The sequence below is a fragment of the Thunnus thynnus genome, chromosome 15 (genome assembly GCF_963924715.1).
Source record: "Thunnus thynnus chromosome 15, fThuThy2.1, whole genome shotgun sequence".
NCBI lineage: Eukaryota > Metazoa > Chordata > Actinopteri > Scombriformes > Scombridae > Thunnus > Thunnus thynnus.
In genome coordinates, this window is record NC_089531.1 from 9,886,329 (window position 1) to 9,902,849 (window position 16,521).

The 16,521-nt window shown below is 37.9% G+C and overlaps 1 protein-coding gene across 1 annotated transcript; it reads right to left on the reverse strand.

Moving 5' to 3' along the window:
• Positions 1-4,307: 4,307 nt before the first annotated feature.
• Positions 4,308-15,569, reverse strand: zc3h12ab (zinc finger CCCH-type containing 12Ab). The gene is made up of 6 exons (XM_067612458.1): positions 15,340-15,569; positions 13,548-14,067; positions 8,626-8,765; positions 7,398-7,632; positions 7,136-7,236; positions 4,308-6,699 (listed from the first exon to the last, which is right to left on the reverse strand). Exons 2-6 carry the CDS (start codon positions 14,030-14,032, stop codon positions 5,798-5,800), a joined length of 1,863 nt encoding a protein of 620 aa, XP_067468559.1. The 5' UTR covers positions 14,033-14,067; positions 15,340-15,569; the 3' UTR covers positions 4,308-5,797.
• Positions 15,570-16,521: the final 952 nt, after the last annotated feature.

The window sequence follows — 16,521 nt, forward strand, 5'->3', positions numbered from 1 at the left end:
GAGCTGCGGTGGAAGTATAGTAACAAAAAAAGGGACTTTGGCGCTAAAAAGACTGTAATGTTGAAAGATATCCACTTGATTTGACTCATTTGGACAGGTGAAGCTTCATATTAGCTTCAGATAAACTTTTAACTACGTTTTTGCACAGAAGGAGGACTTTGTAAGTGCATTATGAAGAGATCTTCTAATGATCAGTAAAAACAGGAGGAGCGATTACAGCAAGAAAAACCTGTTTCAATGTTCATTTGGGCTCCTCACTATTGTTTTAAGACAGACTTGAAAAACTGTGAGTCTGTCATTTAAGCAGGAAAACTGAAAACTAAGATCCCTCTAAGCTCCTCTCCTGTTGACCTACATAAAAATACCAGGACCAAGTATATAACAACGCCACAGCTTGAGATACACATGTTACAATGGTAAAGTAGAAAATAGGCCATGGATGTCAACTTTCTGTCCAAGTTATCAACACTGTTGAGGTATAACAGGAAGGGAGGAGGCCTTTCATTAATAATTTTGCATTGTAATTACAATAAATACAGTTTAATCCCCTCCTGTCATTCACTCTGCCTGTCTGTCTCGTGCTCCTCACCCTGTCTGAAATCTAAGAACAGCGTGTCATGTCTTCACTTGTGCACACTTGCAGTGAAGTGTGTCCTCCTTTCATGAACACCGGCCTCTGTATTTGCATATTACGCTAAGATGTAGACAGAGCATGAGTCATGCCCTAAATGGCATTTCAGACATGTGTGAGTAGAACAGTGTGTCTTGTCTAGCCTAAGTTTATGAGCCCAGATATAATTTCACAGCCTTGGCACAGGTTTTTAATTGTGACAGACTGCAGATTATTATTCTCAGTTTTTGGATTATTAGCTTCAAGATATGAGAACAGAGAGGGACTTGCTGTTTTCACAAGTGCCTGAAAAAAAAAAGTGGTAAAGATCTTATCTGATGCATCTAAATGTTGCACGAAGGTCAGATTAGAAATGTGTGGAAATGTGTCAGTTCTGTACATCGATTATTCCATTTCAGTGAACTTATTATGTTTCGATTTCACAGTTGTCTACTAATACACGTCAAATAGGTTTTTAACATCTGTTTGCTTTGTTTTTCTGTAAGTCTTGGTATCTACAGGTATAATCTTAATATTGTGTGAGATGACATATGGGTTCAGTTACCTACGAAAACTGACATGTAACACTGCAGCAGGTCTGTTGTTTAGCTCCATTAGTTTTTACACTTCAGCTCTTACAACGGTAATCATTCATTTTCTTAAGTGGAAATCTCACAAGTGACTATTTTAAGAGTAGAACACCAAGTTCACAAGAGAAACTGACAATATAATTTCAGGATAAGTAGTAGTAAATTGAAATTATGGCAGAGCTACGTTAGATTGTACAGGTATTCCTAATAAAGTGCTTGGTGAGTATATATGTATATATAACAGCAACATGTAATCTTGTAGGATTAAGCAGTAGTGAACATAATCAAGAGAGTGCATACCAACTGTTTTTGGTTTTATCATTATTTAATTTTGTCATTTTCCCAGTGGGAACACACTACATACATACAATACAATAAGTGTGTAGCATGGATTTGGGACACAGCTAAAGGTCATATATGTCTCTTGGTTGTCTTTCAAACAACAATGTTTACACTCACAACAACGCAGTTCACAAACACCTCTCATTTCCTCACTGATAGATTATTTTACACCTTCTTACAAAAGCTCACACCATCTCGCTGGGTGGAGGATAATGGCAAAGAAACCCGAGAGTGGCTTCTTGAAGAAAAGATAAAAAATGAGAACTGTAGCTCATGTGAAGGCGAGTCACCACTCAGGCAGAGGGGCCTCATCTAGAGGGCAGCTAACACCCTTCCTCCTGGAGAGTTTAGGCTGCATAGAGACAAGATACTGATCACAATGTAGTATACCGTCATTTTTCATGTCATCACTCATTTCTAAACTTGTTTGTCCTTGACCTTCATAGGATTGCGCGCTATTTTTTTTTTTACGCATGTTAATGCATCTTGCCAATTTACAATCATACATTTTCATTAATCATGTTAAAAGAGAATATTTACTCTTTTACTGTATTTTCATTTGTTTCTTTCTTTATTTCCTGTGTGACTCTTTGTCACTTGAGGACCGGTCATGTTTTATTTTATCTCAGTATCTACAGTATGTTGAAACATTTCCTTGTTCCACAACTTCAGTCAGGTGTGTGTGTGTGTGTGTATTTGATTGTGCTGAATGTGTATTTAGTGCACCATAAGCAAGGAAAGATCAGCACATAAATGGAAAACTGTTTCCGTGAATGAGTCATAATTCTTTGGACCCACTGTGTGAGGGTTTTTTTTTCTCTTTTCCCCAACAGGTTGTTGCCTGTGTGGCTAAATATATCCACTGTGCAACAGTACAATATATAAAGCAATCACTGACCACACTACTCTTTAACACCTGATTCATGCAAACTCAGTATGTGGTAACAGCAGCTGAGTTAATGGACAATAAATAGTGTGAAAATTAAAACCATGAAAAAGATAAAATTAGCATTTTGTCTGTCAGTCAGTAACCAACTCAAAATTCGATAATCTCATCCTCCTATAACACATCGACCTAATTTAATTAGGAGAACTCAGGCTGCTCCGGTTTCTCAGAACATTTTCTTCTTTGTATCTGTGGAGACGAGACTCGTGGTTTAGCTGCGGTTTATAGGCCATGTATTTCTACTGCAAAAGCAATAATGTGGTTGAGTGTTGAATGACAGGTTATGACGGCTCAAAATGTTTGTTTTAACCTACACCACTGAGAACCTATTGACTCTGTATGTTTTCAGACTGCATAGAAGAGATGTTTAAGAGCAACCCAACCTATTTGCATGTACTCTACAGTACTGCATATATACACTGTTCAGCTGATTTGCATATAGTCAGCGGTAGAATAGCACTACATTTACACAAGTACTGTATGGAAGATGTTGAGATACATGTGTTTTATTTGAGTTCTTCCACTTTATATTTCTACTCTACATTTCAGAGGGAAATACTGAACTTTTTACTCCACTTTATTTATCTGACACTAGTTACAAATTCATATTTTACATAAAAAACATATAATGACCTTATAAAATGTGATGCACTGTTACAGACATAACTACCAAACAGTATATTTAAGTGTTAAAATTTGGTCCATCTTGCCTGTAAACAGTAAAATGCTACAAACACATTAGTGCATCAGGAATAAGAATCAATTTATATATATAATATACAATAGTTAAACACTCACAGAGGCCGTTTTTCTGCATTATTTTTAATTTCCCTATTTTTACTTATGTGACACTTTCCAGTGCAGGACTTGTAGTTGTAATAGATATATTGCAGTAATGAATACTTCCTCCAGTATTGTATATTGTACATTTTATTTTATTGTACATATTTTATTGTTTATTTTATTGTCAATTGTCCTGTTTTATGTTGTTTTTCTGGGCGCTGCGTGGTGAAACCAAAGATAATTTTCAACAGTGTGGAAAACAAAGTTCCTTTCTTCCTCATTTGAAAATTATTAATACACCTACTACATGCTACATGTTTTATGAACGAAACACTTAAATTACCAAAATATCTGCATCATCATGGCTACATTAGACTGGGCCTTAATTCATTGTAAATAGTTTAGTTTTAATTTAATTAATTTAATTAGTTTTAATGATACAAATGGAGCTGCAATGAATAGCTGATTGATTAGTCAATCAACAATAAAATAATGTGTTAATAATCAATAATTATTTTTTAAAAATGGATTACTTTTTGCCAAACATTCCCAAGTACCAGCTTCTCATTTGGGCTGATTTGAAGCTTTTCTCTCTTTTATATCGTTGTAAATTGAATATCTTTGGATTTTGAATTGTTGGTCAAACCTCAGGCTTCAGGGAATTGTGATGTGCATTTTTCACTATGATCTGACACGTTATAGCCAAAATAATTAATTAATTAATGGAAAAAATAACTGGCAGATTAATCAATATTAAAAATGATCGTTAGTTCCCACCCTTTACGCGAAACAAGCCTCTGGCATGGAAACTTACTGCAAGGGTGTGTTTTTCAAAAATAATATCGTTGGGAAGTTGAAGTTGTTGAAGGAAATCCTGCAGAATTTACTTGTGCAGACAAGACTGAGAATGACCCCCAAGTCACACATACACACACACACACACACACACACACACACGTACAAAGTGTTTGAAAAAGTAGAGAATGGATCCTCAACTACACATATATCAGAGTCAATCATGTGTTGTAACTCTCCATGACAGGCAATCACAAATGTTTATTTTATGCTGTAATAGTGACATTTATATCAGTTACTCAACATTGAAATAAAAATAATCCAGTATTGACATGCTCCATCCACCATCAGTCGACTTGCTCTGACGTAAATAATATAAAAGTGGCTATAAATTAAAACACTGACAACCTATTATGAAACTGTTCTCTGCAAGTCTAATGACAATCTTGGATCTGATCCCAAAAAGCTGAACAGTTACAAAACATGTCATTTCTCGTAATTTATGTCTTAGAAAAATTACATTGGACTCTACAAACAGTAAAGCATCCACAGCAAGTAAGTGCACTGGTAGGGCTGTGCAATATGGACAAAGTCAATATTATAATAATGTTAAGAACTTCTGATTGATACAGAACATCTGCTGACAAATAAAAAATAAACAAATCCGGGAATATAAAGCATCATAAAGCTAGTTTTCAGTTTCAAATCTCATCTCTGAGAGATTAATTATTATTTACTATAAGTATTGCCTTTATTAATTGTTCATCACAATAACCTAACATAAATAATAACAATAATAATAATAAATTGAATTTGTACCACACTTTTCATTCATAGTGAATCTCAAAGTGCTACAGTGTTAATAGGAGAACATAAAGAAAATAGTAATAAGAGTGAAGATGAAAAGGCCTTCCTGAATAGAAAGGTTTTTAGGCCTTTTTTATAAGAGTCTAGGGTCTGTGCTGCCCTCAGATGCTCAAGACGGCTGTTCCACAAGCGTGGTGCAGCAGAGCAGAAGGCTCCATGGTGCGGAGCTCAAAGCCCAGAGGACCAAGCTGCTGCCAGATCTGAGGGTGTGGGTGGAGGTTTGTGGTGTGATTAGTTCCTGTAGGTGGGGAGGCGCGTGTCCGTTGATGGATTTGTATACGACTAGCAGGAGTTTGTAGTCAATCCTGAAGGAGACAGGGAGCCAGTGCAATGAAAACACAATTGGTGTTATATGTTGGGTATTTTCCCCGTGAAGAGCGCATTGCAGTTGTCCAGTTTTGAGGAGATAAAGGAATAGACAAGCATCTGGCAGGGTTAGAGAGGGGCGGAGTTCAGAGATGTTTTGCATAGATTTATGGTTATATCGTTCATATATCATCATGACACAACTGTAGGGTGAACACCTGTAAATTATTGCCCAACCGTTTGCAATAGTTGGAATTTGAATTCATAAATGTAGACAGTGCCAATATGACACATTATATTTTATGGGTGTTAACCCTTTTAATCACATTAAATGTCATTAAAATCCACTTTTTACTGTTACATTTTAAATAAAGATACAATTTGTATCAACTGCATACTGCCTCTTATCTGGTTCACTGAGGCAACTTATAATATAACAGTTCCAAAGTATTAAATACAGTTTATAGCAAGGTGGATACCACAATACAAAAATACACAAACTCATGTTTATCATAGCAGTCTTTCCCTTGAAAGACGTGTTTCAGACTGGCACTGGACTCATCTCATCCTGTTCTGACTCTGCAGCATGAGAATCTCAGCGGCCAACATCTGCGGGTCCATCAGCTGAGGAAACCTGTCCATGGCCATGTCTACCAACTGGACACTGAAGATAGCCAGGAGCTTTTTCCGGACAACTTCTCTCTCCTCTCTGCTGGGTGGGTGCTCCCCCGGCAGGCTGCGAACCGCTGGAGAATGAGCACCAAACGGATCGGACCAGTACAGCTGCTGCTGGCAGCTGTAGCTTCTGCTATGCTGGTAATTTGCCGGCTGGCTGTAAGCAGGCATGCTGACTGGGTATGCACCGAAGCTGGCGTAATGAGGCGGGCCGTAGCTGCGGCTGCCCACTGGCCTGATGCTGTGATGCTGGTTGTGATGCTGGAAAGCTGGTGCTGTCCCCAGAGAAGGGGGCCCGTGTGAGCAGCAGCTGCACGGTGCGCTTCTAGGTAGGTAGTACTGTTGCCGTACACTGTGGGGCTGCTGGCTCCAAGGGGCCTCCTTTGGCTGGCTGTCTATGGAGCCCAACCCTGAGTCTAGCTGCTCCTGAGAGCCACCATGCCGCACAGAGCCCTGGTCAGAAGAAGAGTGTAGGCTGTTCTTCTCCTTTCTAGATGAGGCCCTCTTGCTGGGGCGGTGACTCACCTTCACATGAACTACATTTTCATTTTTATGATCTTTCTTCAAAGAGACGCTCTCGGGTCCCAGAGTCAGTTTCTTTGCCATATCCTCCACCAGCAAGAGGCTCTGGCCCGGTACAGGACTGATGCGAGCTGAAGACTGATTCTGAGCAGTCAAGGGGTGCTTAGCGTTCTCACGAAGCACATCAGCAAGCAAGCGATTGGACTGTTTGGCTCGTTCAGGATGGTGGAATTTACATTTGATCCCGTAGGTGCATTTCTTTCCTGAATAAAGAACAAAACATAAGAATTTAGAAGTGCTGATGATGTAAACATGATATCAGTGGTGCTTTTTGTCAACATGCTCACAATCACAATTCTGATGTTTTCTACTCAAAACCACCTCTGGGAACCATGAATTTCTGTACAAAACTAATGGCAATCCCATAAGCCTCAGCTAATAATTTGTGTTTAATGCTTATTAGCAAATATTAGCTTGCTAATTTGCTAAACTAAGATGGTGGACATGGTAAACATATTCCTGTTAAACATCAGCATCTTATCACTCTGACATTTGCATTTAGCTGAAAGCAGCACAGTGCCTACGTAGCCTCAGAGAGACATTAATATGGTTTGTTAAGAAAAATAATAAAAGCATGTAATTTGTGTCTTATACCATTGAGAAAAAATACCAGGCAGGACCAGTAATGTGTTCTCTCACCATAAGGACATGGCTGTTTTTTCTGAGTCTTTGGAAACTTCCGCAGGAAGTTCTCCAGGGTTGGTCCATGTCGACCCAGAGGATCATCAGGAGGCATAAACCTGCGTCAGGGTGAAATTCAATTAGTCTGAAAGTGGAACTGACTTTTTCCTTTACAGCTTAACACTTCGTCTTCCCTGCTGACTCATTTGATGATTTATCTGTTTTACATTCCAGGATGAAAGCAGCCAGGGAAGCCCCGTATCAAGACGGCAGAACTCACTTGTCATTGACGAAGGAGTACATCAGCAGCCTCTCTTCGATGAAGCGCTTCCACTCGGGCTTCTCTCCCTGAATGTCGCGGTACATGTCGTTGGACACGATGATGCCGTCAGACTCGTAGCCCAGCTGGACAATGAACCAGTCGTCATTACAAACCACCCGTTTCCCTGCGACACGACGCGAAGGTGTGAACACCAGAATCTTCCTCTTTTCCAGATCTCGCAGGATGTGCTGATCTGTACACCAAACATAAAGTCACATTAGGTCATTGTTAAGTAAATCAAGTGTAGGTGCAATAAATGTCGCACACACCTTACATAATTATCATTTCATTCAGGAAGCTACAGTAACATTTTAATGAGGGTCTTTCCCAGCTGGCAGATTTAACCTAGTTAAACATTAAACAAGGGCTCTAAAAAGTACATCCAGTAACAAAACAGTTTATCTGCTTGAGCAATCTGTTCATCTACATAGAGCAAACACGATCTGGTTAGGGCTGCGCAGAGTGCAGGCCACCACAGTGATAGTTCAAATGGTTATCTTTGGGTATCAAAAACCACTGGAAAAACCCTGCATTTGTAGCTTTTGAATTATAGCTACATAGATGAAAGATGAAGCTCATTTACTTAGCATTTGGAAAAAAGAACTGCGGGGGGTATTTCCCATTTTGAGTAATACAGTTCAGTCTGAGAATCAGCAGTTGCATCAGAGCAAACCGTTTTTTCAATGTTGGCTGTCTGTTAAGTCTATGCAAACTGAAAACCATTTCAAATAGGGCTGCTAACTAACAGTTATTTTCATTATAGATTATGCTGCCTATAAGTTTCTCCATTATCGTTTAGTCTATAAATTATCAGCCCATTATAGTGATGGATCACTGCGCTTGTCCTTAAACACTACCCAGAACACAAGTTGGAATATTTTAATGCCTTCTTTAACTGTCTAAACATAGAAAAGCAGCAAGTTATCACCTTTACAAAGCTGTAACCAGTACATTTTTGCATGAAATATGTCCTAACTTCACTTTGCTCTTGATCAATTAATCAACTAATCAGCAGTAATTTCAAACGTGATAAAGAAAATGGGCTAAATCTGCTTTTTGAATCGCGATAATGAGCATAATCAGACCGCACAGCGATTAACAACAAGGCCAATGTCATGTGATCAACAGCACCAAGCAAAGAAGGAAGTAGGCGACATTAAAAGAAAGTGGATCCCTGTTTTCATACCTGTAATGGGAACATCTGGCCTTGGCTGCTCCTTCCTCCATGAGGGAACAAACACAGTGATTTGAGTGTGGCCTCTCTCCAGGAAGAAGTTCACAGCCAACTGGATTCCCAGACAAGAGAAAACTTCCTTGTTCCCATGGCTGAATGAATGCATGAATGAAAGGAAAGCAGGAAAAAATTAATGGGAAACTAGAAAACATTCAAACTTGAACCATTAAACAATGTCCCGTCTGTGGCTGAAAGCTTCCTTGAGTCAGTTTGGACCAATGACAGAAGCTCACTTATCAATTTACCCCATCACAACATTTGTCATGTGAATTTGAGGAATACAAAAGAACAAAGTTGTTTCAGACAGACTGAGGTTGATAGAGTGGTTTAGTCATTGAAAGTATACCTACAGTATAAGGACTGAAACTAACGATTATTTTAATTTATGCTGATTATTTTCTCAATTCACTGATTAATAGTTCAGTCTACATATCAGAAATTAGTGAAAAAATGTCCATCACAAGTTCTTAAAGCTCAAAGTGACATCGACAAATTGCTTGATAGTCCAAAATTGTAACATATTACATTATTAATTATTACATAATTTACTGTCATGGAAAAATGAAGAAAACCAGCAAATATTCACATTTGAAAAGCAGAAACTAATGATTTTCAGGTATTTTTGTTTTTAAAAAATTTAACAATTAATTGATTATCGACCATTAATGAGTACTCAACTAATTATATAAAAGAGAAACAGGAAATTGAGCTTCATATGGAGATTAAGCAGTTAAACAGATGTAAGATCACTCATATTTGTTGAGAATGTCAGAAAGTAACTGTTTCGGTAAATGGTACGTAAAGTGCTACGACAAATACTAGGATAAAAAGGTCCCCATGACTTATCAGGAACTTTATCTCTGTAAATTCCCTGAAGTAAGTGTGACGGGAAACGGCAGATATTTGGTTACAATAGCAAGCAAGCAAGCAAAGTTTATTTATACAGCACCTTTCACAGACACCAGTCACAGTGCTTCACAGTCAAAGAAAATAAAAACAAAATACAGTCAAAATAAATAAAAACCAGATAAAATATACGAGAACAGACAAAATAGACAAATTAAAATATAGAATACCATATACTACCCAAATGCCTGTCTGAACAGATGGGTTTTACCTGCTTTTTAAAAGAGTCCACAGTATCCAAGGAACTCAACCTTATTGGGAGACTATTCCAGAGTTTAGGGGCTGCCAACTGGAATGCATCTTAAATCTCCCCCGCATCTTAAAATGTGTTTGAGGTACACTTAGAAAGCCCTGGGTGGAGGATCTAAGAGCTCGGTTTGTGGTGTAGGGGTGCAGAACGTCCGTAATACGCTGTGGAGCCTAGCCATGTAGGGCTCTATAAGTGAGCACCAAAATTTTAAAATTCTGCAATGAACTGGAAGCCAGTGCAATGAGTCCAATGTTTGTCACAATACTATTAATAGCAAGCGAAGAAAGTGGTAGCGGCCCTGATGCAGGACGGATGGCTTGTAAATTGTTGAAGAAATCTTCTTGATGAAAAAACTGACACATATTGAGACTAAAAGAAGCACAACTGGAAGAAAAATGGGGAAAAAATGGACATTATACATGACTAAACACGGCAACATTTGAACAGAGCTGCAAATAAATTTATCAGCTGGACTTATTTTTGTTGGTTTTTTGATGTTTTTTGTTTTTTTAATGTTTCAAACCTCTTGTCAGTAAAGATTTAAATGAAAAAAAAAAGATTCACATCAACTAATTGTTAAAAAGTTGTTAAAAATAGACCAATAATTTCAGCTCTAACACATACCGACCAGGCTAAAATAGAAGATCTGCGTTAGTGAATTTCCCATTATACTAAAATCTGATCGAGTCATATTGTGAAATAGAGGAATCTTAAGTTTTTTTCATCTCCATCCAGTAATCGATTTAGATTTGTTATTATCCACTTACTACCTAGAAAGCTCTATCAGTGTGTAAACAGTATTATCAGAACATCTGATCTGAGAAACATTCCCACATGTGAAAACATGACACTCTGTCCCCACATACTTACTGCAGCAGAACTCTGCTGTGAAAACATGACACTAAGTAAAATATGAGTGTTTGAAGCCTTCAGGGGATCTGTCATAGTTAAGGCCAAGGCAAGTGAGAGGACAAGGAAAGACAGCCTATAGGACGGGGATAGAAATGCTGTCAGGCCAGTTACTGTTGAAATGGGGTCTTACTTTATAAGAAGCACTGGTTTTAAAGGAAACAAGAAGGCTTTCGTATACAGTGCTTTCCCTGATTTGCATATTCGAGCAGCCAGTCTACAATGTGTCTGTACGGGCATGCCTGGTTGGGAACGGCTAAAGGATAGAGAGGTGTGTATACTCTGCACACGCACACACACACACTTTATAATATTTTATGACGTCTCACTCTCGCCCCCATATTTTGTCCCATTTAGTGTTCCTCTGCACGTCATACCACGTATGAGAAGACGATGAGGGAAAAGGTTGAGTGTACACAAAAGCAGAGTTACCTAAATCATGGAAAAATCATGGTAATATAAGTGTTTCTGAAAAGCTGAACAGAAAATAACAGTTACTGCTTGTCTTTTAACTCTATGACAACCTCATTGAGTGTCCCCGAATTAGCTAGATAGCTAAATTTCATCAGCAATCCCTGGGAAGGCAAATTTACAAAAGAATTACGGTATCAAAACAAAAGAATTGTGGTATCAAAACAAAAGAATTGCAGTCGGTATTGAAACCACGCATGCTGCCCTTTTCTGCCGACCACATGAAAGTCAACAGTTGGGTGAAGTCGCAATCGTGTTTACAAAACTGGTGTATTATGCTTTTGAGTAAACTTACATTTGTGGGAAACAGTACCTCAGGCGTTGTGCAGTACAAATATAGAGCAATGCAGCCCAAACCAATTTCCAGTCACAAAAATTTGTCATTTAGGTTAAGAAGCTGGGATCTCTGAAAGTATGATCAGATTTCTTATTATTAGCCATGCTAGCAGTATGGGATGTCGGTCTGTGGGTCAGTTAGTCCACCACTTTGGTGACTGAAATATCTCAACAACTATTGGATGCATTGCCCTGAAATTTGGGACAGCCAATCACAGTGCCCAGTAGATGAGTCATAGAGACTTCAGTGATCCCCAGACCTTTCCTTTAGCGCCACCAGCAGGTCAAAGTGTTCAATTATCCAGTGAAATATCCCAACACCTACTGGATGGATTGGCAGAAAATGTTGTACAGACATTCGTGGTTCCCAGAGGATGAACCCTGATGACTTTGGTGATCTCCTGACTTTTCCTCTCGTGTCAAAATGTGATTGATATTTGTGGTTTTGAGTAGAATGTCTAAACAAATGGATGGATTGTCATGACATTTTGCACATACATTCATGTTTCCCTCAGGTTGAACCTTAACTTTTCATCTAACACCATCGTCACGTAAAAATAGTTTATAACTTAACGCATTAAACTAAGATGGTGAACATGGTACAAAATTATACCTGCCAAACATCAGAATTGCCAATGTGAGCATGTTGACAAAAAGCAACAGTGATATCACGTTTACGTCATCTGGGATGGATGGCAGACATGAGAGAGAGTCTCACATTTACAACTTCTGAGAAACAGTCAAATTATTCTAAAGTTGAGTGAGGGTTAAAAATACTGTGCATTGACAACACTAAATACATTAAATTTGGATTTAACCACCTTGAAAAATGGATTTTGGCAGATAAGAAGCGTTTAGGACTTCCTCAGTTGTAATTACAACTTGGATGTTGGTACTATTGACAAGTCCTAAACTTATACAATAACTCCAATATGACATGAACAAGGCACAGGCACAGAGCTGCTAGAATAACTGTAGAATCCCAGTCATGTAGTACATATTGCTAATAACTTGTATGACTTAAGTTACACACTTACTCGTCTTAAAATCAAATCAATTTAGTTAATTTAAGAAATTAAATGTCAGAAAAGTGCATCAGAAGTTAAATGTTCAACTAATATTTTAGTTGTTGGTTCCCTTTGAATCTTTACACAGAGATATCTTAGTTTATAAAACCCCAATCACAAAAACTTTCACTATATCTTGACGCACTAAAAGCAAAATACAAGCCGTCAGAACGACATGAGGCACTCAAGGTGGAACCTCTCACAGCTGCAGATGAGGCAAATCCGCTTTGGGCGACATACTACCTCACGTACGGAAATTATCTCCAAAACAAACTAACAGTGAATCATCAGGTGACTCAAGGTGAAATTAAACACTTGAAGTGCTCTTGCTTAATCGTGGTATTACTTTCACTGGTGACGTGCCTACAAGTGCGTAATTGTGACTTTTGGCTAAATCTGTAATGTGAAGCCCATCATAATGTAAAAGAGACCTCAGTGTGCCTCCAGATCACACTAAAAGTTAAATAAAAAGTGTGTTATGTAATAGATCATGATAATTACAGTAACTGTAAGATGCAAATAAGTAAAAACAAAGAATGTTCAAGCTTTTCTTAAGCAAACAAAAGGTGCTTTGCATATTACTCCTCTACCTGTCCTCAAGCAATTAACAGGTATAGGAGAGGTTAAAGCAGATAAAGATTTTTATAAAGCCTTGCAACCAACCATTATTTTCATTATGGATTAATCTGCTGATTAATTTCTTGTTTGAGCGATGAGTTATTTGGTGTGTAAAACTTATGAACATAGTGAAAAATATCACATATATCACAAGTTCCACAGTTTAAAACCCAAAGATATTCAGTTTATAATGATATAAAACAGAGACAAGCAGCAAATCATAACATATAAGATACAAGAACTGGTGATTTTTGACATTTTCAATTGAAAAATTACTTTAAAAAGAAAAAAAGTATTAATTTTGTTCAGTTTCTCACCTCATGGCCACATTGCTCCCATCTATAACGATGGGTCTCAGGACATCTTCTTCCTCGCTGGTCTCCTCTCTGCTTTGGGGAGACGTGACAGTGACAGGCAGCTGCAGGGTGGGACCCAGAGCCTGTATGTCCCCTCTGGGCACCAGCACCGACATCGTCACAGGCCCCTGCCTAGTTGCCTCCAGGCCGGCCCCTATCCTTACCAGCTCCCCTAGAACCTTATCTGTGTCCATGTTGGGGCCGTACTTCCTCTGAACAGCCTGGACCTGCGCTGTGGAGTACCCGAGTTTGTGGAAGAAGTCCAGCTGGGAGTCCAGATGATGGAGGGAAGGATCAGGCTCGTCCGGGGTAACACAACGCCCACTGGGCTCCATTCTCTTGCTGGCAGGGCAGGATGAGTTTTGAACTGTGAGGTTCAGAGAGCTCGCGTTGGGGATTTTACTCCATGGGTGTGCAGCTGGGAAGAAAGTGACATCAGCATTCATCTCTTCCTCCTCGGTGCAGCCCGTTCATGTTCCACCTGTATGGAAAAAATATAATAAATGTTTCTGTGTCCTCTCTAAAAAGACAGAATAGTTTAATATGTGCTGAACATTTTTCATTACTTTTCCTTTGTAGATATGTGAAAATATTTTAGATTCCTTTAGAGATGAAACAAGTAGTTGATTAAATCGATTAGTCATTCAACAATTTTGATTCCAAGGCAATTACTTTTGTTCTGACAGTTAATTTTATATCTTTGGGTTTTTGTAATGTTGGTTGAAGGAAAAGACGTCACCTCAGGCTCAGGGAAACTGTGGTGAACAATTTACAACATTATCTGACATTTTAAAGACCTAATGATGCATTGCTTAATCAAAAAAGTAATCAACAGGATAATCAATAATAAAAATAACTTTTAATGTAACTTTTATCTTTGCCTAAATCAGAATATTACTTATTACAATAACAATTGTGATTAATGATTAAAGAAAATACCAAAAAAATTTTTAAAAAAAAGAAAATCTTGATTGATTTATTCCTTGTCATGTCTATAAAACAACAGAAAATGAAGAAAAATGCTTATCACAGACATTCAAATTGCTTCAGCCAAAAGTCCAAAACATAAATATATTCAGTTTACAATTATATATGTATAAAAAAAGCAACAAATCCTCACATTTGACAGACTGAATGGGCGTTTTTGTTTGAAAAATGACTGAATAAATCAATCGATTGTCAAAATAATTCCAGATTAATTTTGTTGATTGACTGATTGATATATCAACTAATTCGATTTACAGTCCTGACCATTTTTTGCTTCTTTGTAACATGATCATCTATGAAAATAAACTGTTTACTGCTGCTGAACTTGAGTTGTGACTGTCTACAACAAGTACTTGTTATTCAAACATAACACCGACATGCTGAAACTGTGTAGATTTTATACACAACCAGTTTCAGGTAAGAAAACCTGGGCTTTAGTGAAGTCTAGAAAAAAAACAGCAGATAAACATTAGAACACGAGACTTAAAATTTTGTCTTGGCGATCCAAGTTAACAAGATAATTTGAAAGGAGAGCTGATAGGGGGAATAAACGATCATAACAGAGATTGTTATGTCACTCTATCGCTATCTGAATGAATAAAATAGGAGTGAAACACCACAATTTCTCATTTTGTGGTGACTCCATAGTGAGCTCCTCACTAACTTCGCTCTAATTTTGGCTGCTTGTGCCACTGAATACAAACAACCCCGCTCCGGCTGTTTCCTCCTCAACTTCAACTTCTTAAAACAAGAGAGATAAACTCACCTGCTCGTCAGACGAGTCTTTTAAAAAACACAAATGTGCGGTTAAATGTGCCCTTTCGCTCAGGTTTTCACATGAAGACTGTCACAGCTGAAACTTGTGGCGACGCGAAGCTTCCTTTAAGCATATGAGCCGGTACGAGGAAGTTGGGTTTTTTCCTTTTCTTGACATCAGCAAATAACCAGCAGGCACCAACGTGGAGGTGAGGCCGAGTCACATGCTGGGATTCCTGTAAAATCTGATTAGTGAAGTGTAGACTGTCACCATCTCCATGTATCTGCTTTCACTTACGCACAAATAAATATACTGAGAATATAAATACGAGTAAAAGTTACTCTTCACAGCTTTTAGTAGTCAGTTTAATGTTGCAATTTCTGCATCAAAAATGTCCTGAAGTTCTCCAAATTAATGTATAACATTTGTTCCATCAACTTATGTCAAGAGATAACGCATCATTTACACCGAACAGTGTCTTTAAAACCATAATATACCCATTATTATATTTATTTTATGCTGTCTGTCGGGGCCGGATTAATCCACTAGGGGGCCCCAGGGCATAAAAGCATCTTTGGGCCCCATATCCTGCCTGTAGCACCTCACCCCACGCTCCCTTTGGCTTTGGCCTCTGACATTTTGTGTATTGTATATTTTGTTTAGCAGATTGTGAATATTTTTCTTAACAACTTAATCATCTAGTTTCCCCATAAAAGGGTCCAGACGCTCCATATCGGGAACCACTTGTATGATTTATCATACAATCATACAAATGAAATTATTGTTGTTCAGTTATTTTAACACAAATTTACAAGCCTCAGCTCATTTACATTTCTTACAGATGTGTGACAAGGCCACAGTCTTTAAAATTACAGCCTCACTCTTGCAATGTTTTGTATACTTGATCTCTATAAAAGAGAGCAATTTTATTGATCAGTGATGTGGATCAGCTACTGCTTTAGAAGAGAATTAGAAAAAAAAAAAAAAAATAGAAAAATGTGAGAAAAATAATTTGAGTCCCAAACTTGATGTCATTATTTGGAATTCAATTGTGAAAAAAGTCATGGTTCTGACGAAAAACATGCAGTTCTTTAGCTTGAAATTATAATTCTGATAACAAAGTTAGTATTTTTTTATATTCCATTCAAAATTCTGATTAAAGTTAAAATTCTCAGAAATTTGGGGAAAAGT

Bases quoted from the DNA above. Each gene is read 5' to 3' on its own strand.
- zc3h12ab (XM_067612458.1), bottom strand. From the start codon at position 14,032: ATGAATGCTGATGTCACTTTCTTCCCAGCTGCACACCCATGGAGTAAA. The intron at 8,766-13,547 runs GTGAGAAACTGA...GCATTCATTCAG, and splicing joins GGGAGCAATGTGGCCATGAG to CCATGGGAACAAGGAAGTTT. The intron at 7,237-7,397 runs GTGAGTTCTGCC...ACCCTGACGCAG, and splicing joins TACTCCTTCGTCAATGACAA to GTTTATGCCTCCTGATGATC.